The sequence below is a fragment of the Schistocerca cancellata genome, chromosome 10 (assembly GCF_023864275.1).
Source record: "Schistocerca cancellata isolate TAMUIC-IGC-003103 chromosome 10, iqSchCanc2.1, whole genome shotgun sequence".
In the NCBI taxonomy this organism is placed as follows: Eukaryota; Metazoa; Arthropoda; class Insecta; order Orthoptera; family Acrididae; genus Schistocerca; species Schistocerca cancellata.
The window spans coordinates 115583350-115601749 of record NC_064635.1 but is presented as its reverse complement, the minus strand read 5'-3'; the positions used below and the strand labels follow the sequence as shown (position 1 = coordinate 115601749).

The window sequence follows — 18400 nt, the reverse complement described above, 5'->3', positions numbered from 1 at the left end:
ATTATGTGGGAACGACAACAGAACCATGTCACCACCTCAACTCTCTTCCAAGAGCACTGATGTGGCACGTGTTTATAGGCGACAGTCCAGTGAACATCACGTGAGCAACTCATAGCACTAGTGCTGACCTCGTGTGGTGATTCTGAGAACTTCCCAAACCACCCTTGTAGGTTCTAGGTGAGCGATGACTATGTGCATACATGTTTTGAATTATATGTTACATGTTGATTTGATTCGATTTGTGCAGCGAGACAAAAGCAACAGTGGTCTTAGTCCACTACTGCCCACACTGAAACTGAGTATGTTGTAACAGTTTGCTCCCTGTGAATCTAATAAAGTGAACAACTATCCCTAAAGAGTAGTAGGAAACTCTTTACTAGTTCCTTATTACACACGATTTCTTCGGGACTGAGTGACCCACATATTCTTTTGACCTCCATTGCTTTGTATTGGAATTTTTGGATCATAGTCCAATACTATATGTGCTGCCTCCTGAACCAACTACGTAGTTTTGATTTTACCATCGCCTTGGTGACTGTTAGGACAGGTTGCAGTCCAATAAATGGAGTCATTGCACGTGTCCTGGCCAACCTATCAGCATGCTCATTGCCACTGATTCCTGAGTGACTGGGGATCCACAGCAGATTTATCCTGTTGCTTTCCACTAGTCTCATAAGGCTATCATGGCATTCTGCTGCGATCTTTGATCTCGTTTCTGGGGTTGATAGCAATTTCAGAGCACTTTGCTGTCAGAATAAGATGCTACGATCCTTGTAGAACACAGGCAAATACTCCTTTGTGCACATTCCGATGGTGGATATTTACCCCTGGAATACTCTGGCCAGTTTCCCTAGAGGTATTTCTCTCTCTAGTCCAGACTGTACACGGTATACCCTGATCCCAGCACCTTCATATGTTTTTGACCCATCAGTAAACCAGACTCGCCTCCTGAATGATGATGTCATTCATTCCTCCACTGTTCATTTCTTCAAATTAATAGATGGAAAGGATTATTGAAGCAGCTGAAAGTTATTGTATGGTCAGATGGCATTTCCCTGACCATTCCTACTTTTGCCATACTCAGCATATTGGTGAGAGCTTCTAGATATCCTAAATGTCTCCAGTTATTTCCAGTTTTTAATCCATTTGCCCCCTGCTGCCTCCATTATAACCCAAGATGTAATGGGGGATGTGCAGCATGGTCTCCATCCCAAAAGTGGGTGTGCTGCTAATTCTGCCTGTCAAGGCTAATCAGGCCAGGCTCCTAAGCAGCCACCTCCTGTTGTACTTTATTCTACCTTACTGTAGCTTCGCAAATTATTGTAGGTCATATTACAGTGGTTTATATCCAACCCATACTCCAGGGGTTTAGACCTCAGTTTTTACCACACACCTTTCTTGTGCTCGCAAGAGTAACTCTTGCCTTGGAACGTGTGAGGGTCCATTGGTAGTTTCACATTCACTTCACTACCTCCTCCACTGGCAGAGTTTTGCCAAGAAGCTTGATGTTCCAGTACATTTTCTGGATGCTTCCTCATAAATGGTACTGTGTATCATTGGCAAAAATAGCCTCTAGTATATATCTCTTCAATGAGAATTTCTTACCAAAGTTCTGGCTTCAGGTAAGTTTAAAGTTTTGGTCTTTCCTATAGAACTCCTAGTCTGTTTTCCTAGGATTCAAGTTGGCTGTTTTCTGTGTAACACCCATTTCAACCTCAAATTTTATATACATTTGATCAAATAAAAATGCCTTCAATGCCACATGCCATTGTTTGACATACCTACCCATTAGAATTATGTCAACCACTTCTTCCCTTCTTCTGTTCCTGAAGGTAGGTTCCCTACCCCTGTTCAAGATTTCCAAGTTTGAGTAGATATTGGAGTAGCTACTCAAATCCATGAACCATGGACCTTGCCGTTGGTGGGGAGGCTTGCGTGCCTCAGCGATACAGATGGCCGTACCGTAGGTGCAACCACAACGGAGGGGTATCTGTTGAGAGGCCAGACAAACATGTGGTTCCTGAAGAGGGGCAGCAGCCTTTTCAGTAGTTGCAGGGGCAACAGTCTGGATGATTGACTGATCTGACCTTGTAACATTAACCAAAACGGCCTTGCTGTGCTGGTACTGCGAACGGCTGAAAGCAAGGGGAAACTACGGCCGTAATTTTTCCCGAGGACATGCAGCTCTACTGTGTGATTAAATGATGATGGCGTCCTCTTGGGTAAAATATTCCGGAGGTAAAATAGTCCCCCATTCGGATCTCTGGGCGGGGACTACTCAGGAGGACGTCGTTATCAGGAGAAAGAAAACTGGCGTTCTACGGATCGGAGCGTGGAATGTCAGATCCCTTAATCGGGCAGGTAGGTTAGAAAATTTAAAAAGGGAAATGGATAGGTTAAAGTTAGATATAGTGGGAATTAGTGAAGTTCGGTGGCAGGAGGAACAAGACTTTTGGTCAGGTGATTACAGGGTTATAAATACAAAATCAAATAGGGGTAATGCAGGAGTAGGTTTAATAATGAATAAAAAAATAGGAGTGCGGGTTAGCTACTGCAAACAGCATAGTGAATGCATTATTGTGGCCAAGATAGACACAAAGCCCATGCCTACTACAGTAGTACAAGTTTATATGCCAACTACCTCTGCAGATGATGAAGAAATAGATGAAATGTATGACGAGATAAAAGAAATTATTCAGGTAGTGAAGGGAGACGAAAATTTAATAGTCATGGGTGACTGGAATTCGTCAGTAGGAAAAGGGAGAGAAGGAAACATAGTAGGTGAATATGGATTGGGGGGAAGGAATGAAAGAGGAAGCCGCCTTGTAGAATTTTGCACAGAGCATAACTTAATCATAGCCAACACTTGGTTCAAGAATCATAAAAGAAGGTTGTATACCTGGAAGAATCCTGGAGATACTAAAAGGTATCAGATAGATTATATAATGGTAAGACAGAGATTTAGGAACCAGGTTTTAAATTGTAAGACATTTCCTGGGGCAGATGTGGATTCTGACCACAATCTATTGGTTATGAACTGCAGATTGAAACTGAAGAAACTGCTAAAAGGTGGGAATTTAAGGAGATGGGACCTGGATAAACTGAAAGAACCAGAGGTTGTAGAGAGTTTCAGGGAGAGCATAAGGGAACAATTGACAGGAATGGGGGAAAGAAATACAGTAGAAGAAGAATGGGTAGCTCTGAGGGATGAAGTAGTGAAGGCAGCAGAGGATCAAGTAGGTAAAAGGACGAGGGCTAATAGAAATCCTTGGGTAACAGAAGAAATATTGAATTTAATTGATGAAAGGAGAAAATATAAAAATGCAGTAAATGAAGCAGGCAAAAAGGAATACAAATGTCTCAAAAATGATATCGAAGTGCAAAATGGCTAAGCAGGGATGGCTAGAGGACAAATGTAAGGATGTAGAGGCTTGTCTCACTAGGGGTAAGATAGATACTGCCTACAGGAAAATTAAAGAGGCCTTTGGAGAGAAGAGAACCACTTGTATGAATATCAAGAGCTCAGATGGCAACCCAGTTCTAAGCAAAGAGGGGAAGGCAGAAAGGTGGAAGGAGTATATAGAGGGTTTATACAAGGGCGATGTACTTGAGGACGATGAAGACGAAATGGGAGATAAGATAATGCGTGAAGAGTTTGACAGAGCACTGAAAGACCTGAGTCGAAACAAGGCCCCGGGAGTAGACAATATTCCATTTGAACTACTGATGGCCTCGGGAGAGCCAGTCATGAAAAAACTCTACCATCTGGTGAGCACGATGTATGAGACAGGCGAAATACCCTCAGACTTCAAGAAGAATATAATAATTCCAATCCCAAAGAAAGCAGGTGTTGACAGATGTGAAAATTACCGAACTATCAGTTTAATAAGTCACAGCTGCAAAATACTAACGCGAATTCTTTACAGACGAATGGAAAAACTGGTAGAAGCCGACCTCGGGGAAGATCAGTTTGGATTCCGTAGAAATGTTGGAACACGTGAGGCAATACTGACCTTATGACTTATCTTAGAAGAAAGATTAAGAAAAGGCAAACCTACATTTCTAGCATTTGTAGACTTAGAGAAAGCTTTTGACAATGTTAACTGGAATACTCTCTTTCAAATTCTGAAGGTGGCAGTGGTAAAATACAGGGAGCGAAAGGCTATTTACAGTTTGTACAGAAACCAGACGGCAGTTATAAGAGTCGAGGAGCATGAAAGGGAAGCAGTGGTTGGGAAAGGAGTAAGACAGGGTTGTAGCCTCTCCCCGATGTTATTCAATCTGTATATTGAGCAAGCAGTAAAGGAAACAAAAGAAATATTCGGAGTAGGTATTAATGTTCATGGAGAAGAAGTAAAAACTTTGAGGTTCGCCGATGACATTGTAATTCTGTCAGAGACAGCAAAGGACTTGGAAGAGCAGTTGAACGGAATGGACAGTGTCTTGAAAGGAGGATATAAGATGAACATCAACAAAAGCAAAACCAGGGTAATGGAATGTAGTCAAATTAAGTCGGGTGATGCTGAGGGAATTAGATTAGGAAATGAGACACTTAAAGTAGTAATGGAGTTTTGCTATTTAGGGAGTAAAATAACCGATGATGGTCGAAGTAGAGAGGATATAAAATGTAGACTGGCAATGGCAAGGAAAGCGTTTCTCAAGAAGAGGAATTTGTTAACATCGAGTATAGATTTAAGTGTCAGGAAGTCGTTTCTGAAAGTATTTGTATGGAATGTAGCCATGTATGGAAGTGAAACATGGACGATAACTAGTTTGGACAAGAAGAGAATAGAAGCTTTCGAAATGTGGTGCTACAGAAGAATGCTGAAGATAAGGTGGGTAGATCACGTAACTAATGAGGAGGTTTTGAATAGGATTGGGGAGAAGAGAAGTTTGTGGCACAACTTGACTAGAAGAAGGGATCGGTTGGTAGGACATGTTTTGAGGCATCAAGGGATCACAAATTTAGCATTGGAGGGCAGTGTGGAGGGTAAAAATCGTAGAGGGAGACCAAGAGATGAATACACTAAGCAGATTCAGAAGGATGTAGGTTGCAGTAGATACTGGGAGATGAAGAAGCTTGCACAGGATAGAGTAGCATGGAGAGCTGCATCAAACCAGTCTCAGGACTGAAGACCACAACAACAACAGCAACTCAAATCTGCTGTCATTGTTGCTGCTTGCACACACCAGGTTGTGGGCGTTGGCACCACAACTGGCCAACAGTTATTCATTCTGCTGTGGGCAGCTGTCTACCATTCTTCTCATTTCCTGGGAAGGAGAGTACTGTCCTCGTAAGAAAAGTCTCCTTTTTGTGCTTCCTTCCTCACACTCTTTCATTCTGATAGTGGCCGAGCCCCTGGGGCAAAAATCCACCATCAGCATGAATGAAATTCCATTTTTGACTTAAATGCACATTCTGGAGTTTTTCAGAAGTCTAGCATATATCGACTCACCTTCATTTTCTCCAACTGCCCCTTCAGATAAATAGTGTTCATGAATCAGGGCCACATGGTAAACATCTGCTATTTGTGCCACTTTTTTCCAGTTGCATTAAAGTATGTGCAATTTAAGGCCCTCATTTTTGCAGTTTGAGGAAAAATAAATGAAATGAACTGAAGGAAACAAAACAAAGACCAGAGTATAATTGACATTTTGGACTGTAACAGGTGACAATTGGAATGTCTGAGCCAACATACATCTGGCAGTGGCATCCCTTTAGTTTGAACACACCTCTGAAATAAAATAGCCATGTCTATAGCAATGATCTATATTACTCAATAATCATCTTGAGGTTTAAGTTCTTCTGTGCATTTTTGCTTAAAAATAGTTTTTTTTAGAGGGGGTCCAACTTTGAGCAAAACACATTTTTTTCATCTTTTTGCTATTTCCCAGACATGTTTTGCTGAATTTTCAGTGTCATCAGTGAACTCATTTATTTCTATTAAACAGGAAGAAATGCTGTATACTACTTGTACACACATAAATTTGAGTTTTGAAGACTATGTACAAATTTGAAAAATAGGCTAAGTTTTGTATGTATACCTTTTTACCACATGCTGTGGTTTTCTTGGTTTTTTTATGTTTTTTATTGCACTTGTTTTCTTCCACAGTTTGTCATTTACAACCATGTAGAACTTAACATAGAAAAATTATTTACATTGACATTTATATCAGGGAATGCTATGGCTAGTTAATATTTGGCCTAACTGTAACATTTTGAGTTGTAAAATTTTGATGCAAGTAACTTTTCTATATTTACTTCTATATGGTTGCAGATGACAAACTGTGAAAGAAAACAAGTGCAATAAAAAAAAACCAAGAAAACGACAACATGTGGTAACAAGGAATATACACAAGACTTAGTCTGTTTTTCAAATTTGTAAATATTGTCTTAAAAACTAAAATTTATGTGTACAAGTACTAAAGAGCACTTTTTCCGTTTAATCACTTTGCAACTTGCAACAAACTTTACACATAATTTCAAAACCTTTATGAAGCTTTTTCTCACCAACACCCACCACAAAATGATGAAATGAAAAAAAGGTTTGTCACTTACTACATTTTCACTGTTTGCGCAGTCAAACTTCAGCAGTACTAACACTATTCACAACACAGTTTGAAGCCAGTACTTACATATACCACTGTATGTACTGCAAAATTATGTAACTGTGTGACACAAAAGTGGAGCTTTTTAAAAAAATGTAATGAAAATTACCCAGACTATATTCATCTAGTGTTTCATAATCTACACCTACAGCCACATCTGTACTCTGGAAACCTCTGTCAGGTGTGTTGTTGTACCAGTTATTGAGGTTTCTTGCTATTCTATTCTCGTATGGAGCATGGGAAGAATGATTGTTTGAATGCCTCTGTGCATGCAGTAATTATTCTAACCTTATCCTCATGATCCCTACATGAGTGATATGTAGGGGTCTGTAGTATATTTCTTGAGTCACCATTTCAAGCTGGTTCTTGAAACTTTGCTAATAGTCTTCCTCAAGATTGTTTACGTCTATCTTCAAGAGTCTTCCAGTCTGTCTTCAAGAGTCTGCCAAGGATCAAACAAACCTGTGAACGTTCGTGCTGCCCTTGTCTGCACATGTTCAGTATCCTCTGTTAACCCTACTTGTTACAGGTGCCACACAGCTATGTAACATTCTAGAACTAGTCACACGAGTGATTTGTAAGCAATCTCCTTTGCAGACTGATTGCACTTCCCCAGTATTCTATCAATAAAGTGAAGTCTACCACCTGCTTTACCCACAACTGAGCCTATGTGATCAGTTCATTTCATATACCTACAGTGTGTTACGCCCAGGTATTCGTACGAGTCGGCCAATTCCAACAGTGACTTATTGATATTATAGTCATAGGATACAACGTTTTTGTTTTGTTTTGTTAAGTGCACAATTTTACATTTCTGAACATTTAAAGCAGGTTGCAAATTTTTGCACCACATTGTAGCTTCTTTCAAACAGTACTTCATCGTAGATAACTGCAGCAGCTGCAAAATGTCTGAGGTTACTGTTACGGCGAGGGGCAACCGGGGGCAATTCTAGAAGTCGGTCAAGGAGGGGCTAATGGGAAAGGGAGGGGGGGGGGAGGGGGTTGGGGAATGGAATATCTCTCAACAAAAGGAGAATTGGGGTCCTCGACTGACAAATCTGTAAAATTTGGTTTTTCTGAAAGTAGATTGTTGTAACTGTTGCAGAGTTCCGGATAAAAAAGTGTGTTAATAAATAATAAGATGGCCGTTTTAAGTTAAATGATATTTATTGGTTTGGATAGTAAGGTATTTGCCCCTCTTATTCTTCTGTTAAAATGTATGTGAAATACATTGCAACCATTATTGCTACGTAATTATATTAAAAAAAATTATTGAATCTGTTGGAGTAATATATTCACTGATTTCTGAAGTCATTTTGCCAGTGTAATATGATACTTCCCTTGCCACCGCCCCTGGTCCCAACATACTTTCCCGGGGCACACCCGAAGTAACTTCTACATCTGACGATTACTCACTATCCAAGATAATGTGCTGTGTCCTCCCTACCAAAAATTCCTCAATCTAGTCTCAAATTTTACTTGATACCCCATACGATTGTACTTTTGACAATAAGCAAGCTATCAGTATGCCATGTGAGAAATGTACAAGTTGTGTTTCACATGATTGATTATTTTCAAATTCTCACTGGTGGCATTGAGGAGGACATTCTGTTTGAGATACCTGATTATGTTTGAGCTCAGAATATGTTCTAAGATTTGACAACAAATCGGTGTCAGATATATTTTTTGTAGATCACTTGTGCTACCCTTCTTTTGGAACAGTGTGATCTGTGCTTTTTTCCAAGAAGAGGGTGCAGTTTTTCGTTCGAGGGATCTACTATTTTCAAACCTTTCCTTAAACTTTTTCTCACTTGCATGCATAAAGGCAAATAAATGCATAAACTGATTTGTAATCACTCGTTTCAATGGAAGTTTGGTACTTTAAATAACTGAAGGGGTTAGTGGTAAGTAATCGTTAGTATATTATCTAAATGGATTTTATGACCTTTTTTAAATGTCTGCATGAATATAGATAATTGTACACTGAAGAGTGAAGCTGTTGAACTGCAGACTGACACATAAGAGAGGGTATTGATAAAGTATTACATTAAAAAAAATCAAGCTGTGATTGTGAAATTTGTTGGTGGTGTTAGCCCAACTCTACATATTCATCCTTCATGTTTTTCCATATAATAGGACATCTACCAGCGATCTGAACAGTATTTTGGTTGTTCATGATACAAACCAACTCAAAAATCATCATTCTAAGAATGCCTGACATCCGATACTTCATCAAGTCGAGGAAAGAGGAAGCAGGCACTGGATGGCCATTAGGGGAATACAGGGAGCGAGGTAATGGTTGATAACCCAAAGAAGTGAGACGTGTTACTGTCCTGTACAGAATGAGCCACCTCGGACAGCTTCCCGTGACGCTCTTGTCTCCTTGGTCCTCCCATAACCTCGAGTAGTTTGTTGCTGTAACACTTTGCCCCTTACGATCGTAATCTCTTAGTGCCACACCTTGGCAGTCCTGAAAGGCATTCACTGTCATATTACCCAGAAAAGTCAGGTCTTCACTTTTTTTAGTGGTGGTGGAACCGTGTGTGCATTGCTTCTTTCCTCCACTGTTGTCGGGTCACAGCGATACACTCGGCACTCATTCTCTGTGATTAGGCAGCTGAAGAAGTCCTGGATTGGTGTGGCATGGCTGCAACATTTCCACTGCTTCTGCAGTTTGGTGGGCTTTGTGAATGGTTGTGAACAATCACAGAACCCACCGAACTGCGCCCAATGTCACATTCAGAACATCGTGCGAGTTATTGGAAGCTCGTCCACAACTGATTTGTACTTTTTCTGCTATTGTTGTACGTCAGTCTACGACCAGCGGGGCCTCTGCTTCTCTTACAATTCCTGTTTCTCCGCAGAGAAAGGGTCTGCAGCTTGGTTGTTCACTTGTTTGGCCACACTCGAAGCATATTCACCAATTAACATGTGATGGGGCACTGATACCAAACACTTCCACCACGTTGTCATAGATTGTTGCAGTATGGTACCCCATCAAATGCAGAAAACTAAATATCACATGATACAACATTTGTAGACTTATGTAACACTTTTGACATTGTTGACTAGTATACTGTCTTTGAAATTCTGAAGATAACAGGAGTAAAATACAAGGAGTGAAAGGCTATTTACAATTTGTACTGAAACCAGACGGCAGTTATAAAGAGTCGAAGGGCTTGAAAGGGAAGCAGAGGTTGAGAAGGGAGTGAGGCAAGCTTGTAGCCTCTTAATGGTGTTAGTCATTCTGTACATTGAGTAGACAGAGAAGGAAACCAAAGAAAATTTTGTAGAAGGGTCACAGATCAGGGAGCAGAAATGAAAACTTTGAGGTTTGCTGATGATGATATAATTCTGTCAGAGAAAGCAAAAGACCTGGAAGAGCAGTTGAGCGGAATGGACATTGTCTTGAAAGCAAGATATAAGATGAACATAATCAAAAGCAAAACAAGGATACTGAAAACTAGTTGAACTAAGTCAGATGATGCTGAGGGAATTTAAGGAAATGAGAAACTTTAAGCAGTAGATGAGTTTTGCTATGTGGACAGTAAAATAACTGATGATGCAAGAAGTAGAGAGGGTATAAAATGTAGACTGGCAATGGCAAGAAAAGTGTTTCTGAAGGAGAGAAATTTGTTAACATAAAATATGGATTTAAGTGTTAAGAAGTCTTCTCTGAAGGTATTTGTCTGGAGTGTGGCCTTGTGTGGAAGTGAAACATGGATGATAAACTGTTTGGTCAATAAGAGAATAGATGATTTTGAAATGTGGTGCCGCAAGAGAATGCTGAAGATTAGGTAGTGATCACATAACTAATGAGGAGGTACTGAACAGAATTTGGGAGAAAAGAAATTTGTAGCGCAACTTGATTAAAAGAAGGGATCGATTGAGAGGACACATTTTGAGACATCGAGGAATCACAAATTTTTTATTACTGGAGGGGAGTGTGTGTGTGTGTGTGTGTGTGTGTGTGTGTGTGTGTGTGTGTGTGTGTACCATTACTGCAGACTTATACCTGCAAACATACAAAAAATGAATTATGTAAGTTTATTTTTTCTAGGTGACAATGTTACTGATATTGTACAGCTACTATATCAGGTGTCCTTCCTAAGAATTGGCAGGCGTATTTTCTCTGGAGTTTAGGCAGATGTGTATGTGTGTGTGTTTTTTTTAAAGGCTGTAGTCGGCCAAAGAAATACTGCTCGTCATCTTTCATGCAATCCCAGTGCTGATGGAAAGCCTTGATTTGTTTCCCAAACAAAATGATTTTAAAATAGAATTTTATGTGCCTATTCAATGGAGCAGTCCCAAGTTAGCATAGTGTGACATTCAATATAGCATTATGTGTTAACAGTAAAACACAAAGGATAACAAGTATTTCACCAGCAACTGAGCAGTGCTGCTGCATGATGGTAGCAGTCATCATGGGCCAGGCAGTGTAGTCATTTCTGGAGCACTGGTTATTCTTCATTCTTTTCTGCCCTTGTTACAACATATCACTAAACCGAATATCACGCTACACTAACTTGGGATTGTTCTGTCAAATGGACACACAAAATTGTGTTTTAAAAATCATTTTGTTTGTAATGGGCAACAAACCAACACTGAGTGCTGGATGAAAGAAGTGATGAGCAGTGTTTATTTGGGATGACTCCAGCTACATATTGCAAAAATGAAATTGCAAATACCTGCCGAAACACCAGAGACAACATTCATGATGCCTCTTAGGACGAACTCTCTGCACTGTGTATTGCTAAGGTTCGGTAAGCCGTGGTCCTTCATCAGATCCATTCTTCATTGGCACTGTTCTTTCATTCCCCATGGGAAAACCTCTGGTTGTATTGCTATTAAGTATTCAGAGCAGAGGCAGCTTGAGGTTTTCAACACAAAGTTTTCAACACAAAGTGGAGTTGTGAGTCTGTTGCCAGTGTGGTCATGGTCTTGAATGTCTGAGAGTCCTGTTGATTCTTTCCTCTCTTCAGCTGATGCAAAAGGCATGTTTTGGGGAGTTGTATGAATCACACTTGTCATGAAAACTGTCACAATGCACATTGAGGAAACTTGCAGATAACACGCCATTAGCAAGCAAGGAACTTGTTAGCAGCTGAAAGCAGTGACACATATTTCGCTCCCTCATTACAACTATTCATTCGCAGAGTTCTCATTAGGTTGTGACACTTACTTTACCGTATTGTAATGCACTCTACTGAGACATTTGTAAACTTAGATGGCCTTTATTACAGTAGGTAAAATTGCAAATTCCAGAAATTAAACAAGTGTCTTTAACTCTATCAAAAGATAAATATTAAATGTGAATTGAGACTCAACAAATCACAATAGTTAATGCAGTGACAGGGATTTGAAAGTGAAAGTCTGGCAGCTCTGCCAATTTCCCTTTGCTGTAAGCAGTGCAACATGTAAATTGTGTAAAGGTTGGTTCGTCTCCATTATGCTCAGCTGTTTGGGCCTTCTGAAAGTCAATAACATACTGCCATGCCTTGAAAACCCTGCTGTATGGAGCTAACTGGCATGTTAAGGTACAGCCTAAAGTCTACCAACGGTTTGTGAAACATCACTTGATATCTACAGTTCTAAAAATGCCCATCTGTCATTATTTAAATATTAATATTTTAAATGCATCTTTATAATTGAAATTCTGTAATACATTATTGAGAAACATATTCCAATTTCTCTTTCGGGGTGACTTCATGTCAGAGCTTTTAATGGAGTGCCATGCCTGAGTCATTGAATTTTAACTCAGTTCTGGATGATACTCAAATAGTCTGGTGATAGATAAAGTGACTGTTCTCAATAAGCAGGAGGTGTGTGTTTGGATTGCGGTGTTCCACAGCTCCATTTCTCATTATGTATTAGATTTGATTTGTGCTTGAATAATAACTAAAATGCACTGAAACTGCATTTGCAATATTTATGTGTACTATATATTGATTACATGTAACATTTCAGCATAAATATATATTTATACTGATCTCTTAATCTTCATTGTAGCTTTTGGAGAACAGCACACCACAAGTGAATCCGTTATGGAGGCGTAAAACAAGGAATCGTGCATCACTTTTAGAAGGAAATGGTGTGAATAAGGTAGGTAGAAAGTTTCAGGTGGTATGTAAATTATTTTTTGAGACATTTATGTCATTAGAATGAAACAAATGGCCATGATCAATTATCACTTCTTGTATATCTGCATTCGCAATTTCGACATCTGATTTCTAAATACGCTTTAAAATGTAGATGGATAAAATAATGTGTGTGTGTTGTATTGGCAGTTGAGGTGGTCTTTAAATACAATCAGACATCCAAAGTAACACAATAAGTTTATTTACAATAGTTACACTTAATAATTGAGATATACGTAACTGTGAATGCTGTAGGCTCTTCAGTGGTGTATATACAGCCAGAGTAATGTTCTGGATAGAAAAAATAGTCTTAAAAACTGAGGAGGAGTGGTCAGTATTCAGGGATAGCCGCTGCACGCTCTGCCAAACAGTGCACTTTTCTCCCCCACCCGTACCGTGTTATCCCTCCCCTGTCTCTGCCCCACTGTAGATGCCACTGAACTCCAACCAATATGGTCACGGGCCCAGGAGAGGCACTGCAGGCGACTTCATGCTCTTAGCTAAGCCACTTCCATCATTCGTCTGCTGCCATTGCCCATTAATACCAAATTTTGTCACACCGTCCTAACAGATACATTAGTTGTACATCTCATACTGAATTCTGCTGTTGTTTCGCACAGTGTTGCATGTCTGTGAGCACTGATAACTCCACGCAAGAGCTACTGCTTTTGGTCGTTAAGTGAAGGCCATCGATTACTGTGTTGTCTGTGGTAAGAGGTACTTCTACGTCTATATAGATACTCCACAAGCCATCATACAGTGCGTGGTGGAGGGTACCCTGTACCGCTACTTGTCATTTTCCCTCCTGTTCCACTCGCAAATAGAGGGAGGAAAAATCGAATGTGTGTATGCCTTGTTATGAGCCCTAATTTCGTGTATCTTATCTTCGTGGTCCTTATGCGTAATATATATTGACAGCAGTAGGATCATTTAGCAGTCAACTTCAAGTGCCGGCTCTCAGTATTTTTTCAATACTGTTTCTCAAAAAGAACATCGCCTTCCCTCCACAGATTCCCATTTGAGTTCCTGAAGCATCTCTGTAACACTGACGTGTTGTTCGAACCTACCGGTAATAAATGTGGATCTCAGAATATTGAATTCCGTAATGATTTCCAAAACGAAGTGTCCCATGCATCTAGTTTCACCTACCAGTCCGTTTTCAAAATCTGTTAATTCACATCACGAATCTATCCACATGCATCACCCGAGTACAAATGACAGTTCTGCCAATGCAATACCCTTTTACACATGGTGTACACCAGGGCTTCCCAACCTTTTCAGCTGGCGGACCCCTTCTTCAGTCGAAAATCCATGGCGGACCCCTAATCAGTCAAGAGCACAGTAACTTTATCTTTCAGAGTGAAACCCATGGGAACTGAAAGCTTCTTAATGCAAGTGCCATGTTCCAAATGACCCCCCCCCCCCCCCTCAATGTATGAATAGTCTTGAAATTAACGATCCAGTTTGAATTCCCACTGTATCCAGACACTTGGTAGTGGATTTACTATTTACTCCCTTTTTTCAACACACTATAGCCTGATTAAAATTACTTTGTAATTGACATTTCACACGTTGGAGCTGCCTTCCTCTAAGAGCAATAAATGTCACGCCCAAACTGTTCGCTGATTGGTCGACAAAGCTCGCTCCGCGCATACGTAAAAGGTTTCAACGCATCTAGTGCCGTGACCCGGCGCACAAACCACCCCCGTATTGCAGCGAAACACTCGATCAGAGAAGCCGCATTCTCCGGCACTAAACTGTGTATGCGTTCTCGCTTAAGAACTGCAAAGGCTGCTTGGGAATACGACCTGAAGTAAAAGTAAACATGTTTTTCACACGAAAAAAGAAAATAGTGATGAATTTGATTTTCACATCTTTATTCAATAATTTTACTCATTATTTTACACGATTTGGTGAAAGGTGGCCGCGGACCCCCTAGAAAGAGCCGTCGGACCCCCAAGAGGTCCGCAGACCACACGTTGGGAAGCCCTGGTGTACACAATACTGTTGCCATATGTATATGTGCGTATTGGTGTCCCATTATTTTTTTCATCTTGGTGTATAGATTCCATTCAACTGTTTTCCAAGAAACCTACGTAAACAAAATTGAAAATATGTTCCAAACAATGACGGAGAAGGCATGACTTTTAGGAGAGACGTATGGCGCTATAGTTTCCTGCACATCTGTGATTGTGTTCTCCATACGATACTGCATGTCTGCACACACTTGTCAATCTCAGTGTAGCAAATAGTTTGTTTTGAGAACTAACTACTTTCTACGTTTCCTTACAGGTAAAGTCAGATGGCTACCGAGAGGACAGTGAGGATGACGACAAATCGGTCATCATTCTCGACGAGCGAAATCCGTGCTTCAGTCCGAGGTCTCCGAGCTATACACCCCCGGATCTCAGAGCTAAGAGATCGAGTCCTGAACAGTGTGGGTCTTTGACAGTTGAGAATGTTGCTAAGCATAACAATTTCTTGAAGAATAGTATTTCTGGCCCATCCTCATCATCGTCTTTGTCAATGGTAAGCATTTGACCATGGATCTTAATATATAGCGAGAAGCTTATTTCCTCTCTGTTTTAATTACATTCTTGACATGTTTAATGTATGACTGTATTTTTATGGCTGCAAATGATACTGGCACTGTTTTACAGCAGTAGTGGTAAATAAGCATCTCACTTTAAGGTTAAGACACTGTTTATGCCTTTTGGTGCCATGCATCTCTGAAGGTGGTAACTGACAAACTATTTTAAGTCATATTGTAGAATTGTAACCACAAATTCTTTCACAGTGGGGTTGCTGCTTTAATGATTCTAGTCGCCTTTCTGGAATTATTTCATTACAAATGTCTGTCAGCTCTCTCTCCCTTGAAGATGTAAATCAGAGTCCAGCTGGATGACACGACATCTTTGGCACGGATCCAGAATTGGGTGAATCTTAAGTGGACATGGGATTAGAACTGTCTTTTGGGCACCAAAGAAAATCAGATGGATAACTGTGAGATGACCAGCATACAGCTTTGTCTCGGATGTTGTCGGTGCCTCTTCACAGCTCACCTACCACTCCAACTGCCTTTTTAAGGGATAATGGTGTGCCCACGTCACACCGCATGTGGCAGTTTTTGTCAAAAATAACATCACACCCTTCCTTGTATTTTGCAAGAACCGTGTGAAAAATTACATTTCGCACAGATTTCAGCTACTTCTGAACTTGATGGGCTGATACTTTCTGGAGATGTAACTCATTTTACATCTACATATACACACATACTCCACAAGCCACCATACAGTGTGTGGTAGAGTGTATGTTGTATCACTGCTTGTCTTTGCCTTTCCTTTTCCACTCGCAAGTGGAATAAGGGAAGAACGACTGTCTATATGCATTTGTACATGCCCCAGTTTCACGGTCCTTATGCTCAGTGTATGTTGGTGGCAATAGCATTATTCTGGAGTCAGCCGCAAATGCCAGTTCTCTAAATTTTCTCAGTAGTGTTTCACTAGAAGAATAACATCTTACCTCTAGGGATTTCCATTTGAGTTCACAATGCATTTCCATAATACCTGCTTGTCTATTGAACCTATCGGTAATAAATCTAAGCCAGCCAGAGTGGCCGAGCAGTTCTAGGTGCTACAGACTGGAACTGTGCGACCGCTACGGTTGCAGGTTCGAATCCTGCCTCGGGCATGGATGTGTGTGACTTCCTGAGGTTAGTTAGGTTTAAGTAGTTCTAAGTTATAGGGGACTGATGACCTCAGAAGTTATGTCCCATTGTGCTCAGAGCCATGTGAACCATTTTTAATAAATCTAACGGCTAGTCTATGAATTGTTTCAATGTCTTCCTTTAATATGACCAGGTGGGGCTTCCAGATACTCAAGCAGTACTCGAGAATGGGTCACACAAGTGTCATATATGCCTCTGTAGACAAACTACACATTCCTAGAATTCTATCAGTAAACTGTAGTTGATTGCCTTCTCTACAACCGACCTGATGGGTTCGTTCCATTTCATATTGCTTTACTACATTACTCCTAGATATTGAAATGACATGACTGTGTTGAGCAGGACATCTCTGATAGTTTATTCGAACACAACAGGACTGTTTTTACTTCTCATCTGCATTAACTTACATTTTCCTACATGTAGAGCAAGGTGCCATTACTACACCAAATAGAAATTTTGTCTATGTTGTCTTGTACCCTCCTACAGCCATTCGACAATGGCAATTTCCCATACACTACACTGTCGTCAGTAAAAAAGACTTTGAGCCACTCACGTAGTTGAGGATGCATTCCATATGCTTGGACCTTTGTAGTGGAGCACTGTGTGTGTGTGTGTGTGTGTGTGTGTGTGTGTGATTGACTGATCACTCCCATAACAGTTGAGTGCCGAAAATCTTTTTACAAGATCTCACATAGTCTTCAGAAAAAGCCAGGGATCGAGGTGGAAGCAGTATTTCTTGTCCTCTGAAAAACTTTTGACTCTGTATCTGAGCTACAATTACTGACAGAGGTATGGTCATATAAAGTATGAAGCAAAATTTGCAACTGGGTTGAGGATTTCTTGGTAGGGAGGACTCAAGAAGTTGGATTGGATGAAGAGTCATGGACAGATATGTGAGTAACTTCAGGTATACTCCAGGGAAGCAAGTTGTGAATCCTGATGTTCGTGTCATATATAAATGACCTTACAGACAACATTGATTATAATCTCAGACATCTTACAAATGATGTGTCAGTTATCTATAATGAAGGAGTGTCTGAAATGAAGCTCCACAAACATTCAGTCAGATCTGGAAAAGATTTCAAGTGGCGCAAGCGTTGTCAACTTGCTTTAAATTTTCAGAAGTATGACATTGTATACTTAAAAGAAAAAGAAAAAAAGAAAGAAAGTAACACAGTACACTAAGACAACAATATCAGTGAGTCACAGTTGAAATCGGTTAACCCTCACAAAAACTGGGATGTAACAACCATTTGTAGGGATACAAAATTGAATGGTCACGTAGATTCAGTTGTTGGTAATACAAGTGGCAGACTTTGGGTCACTGGTACGACAGGAAAATGCAGTCAGTCTACAAAAGAGGTCACTTACAAATGCCGTAGTGATGCATCCTAGAACATTTAGGACCCATACTAGATACGACTAATGAGGCATATTGATGAAACTAATCAATTTTTCAATGTATAACATAAGTGGACAGATAAAAAATCTACCCACCAAGTGGCGGGAAGACACACATATAAAAGATATTGAAGTTTGCAAGTTATTGGAGCCTGTGGCTCCTACTTCCGGAAGGGTTGAAGGTTAAGGAAGAGGCATGAAGGAAAGGGACTAGAGAGGCTTAGGAAAAGGGGAAGAATTTGTAACAGCCACCCAGAACCATGGACTACGAGAGACTTACCAGACAGGATGACAAGGAAAGATTGATTGCTAGGGACTGCACTGGACGAAATTTGAAAACCTGAGAGCTTAAAAGTGGAATACGGGATAATACAGAAGAAAGAGTTACTGCCAAAACATTGTGCACAGTGCATTGTTTGCAATAGAGGTGGGCGAGGGGCAACAAAAAATAGACAGGTCAAAAAATGGAAGATAAAACAGAGTGAAGAAATGCTGAGACTGAAGAAGTTAACATAGATCATGGTCA

General features: G+C 40.3%; 1 protein-coding gene across 1 annotated transcript in view; it reads left to right on the top strand.

Annotated features, from left to right (window-relative positions):
- Window positions 1-18400, top strand: part of LOC126106372 (uncharacterized) — an 88910-nt gene that overhangs the window by 10811 nt on the left and 59699 nt on the right. Inside the window, exons 2-3 of the mRNA XM_049912635.1 lie at window positions 12619-12711; window positions 15039-15275. Of these exons, the coding sequence (XP_049768592.1) occupies window positions 12619-12711; window positions 15039-15275 (330 nt within the window). The remainder of the gene's footprint in view (window positions 1-12618; window positions 12712-15038; window positions 15276-18400) is intronic.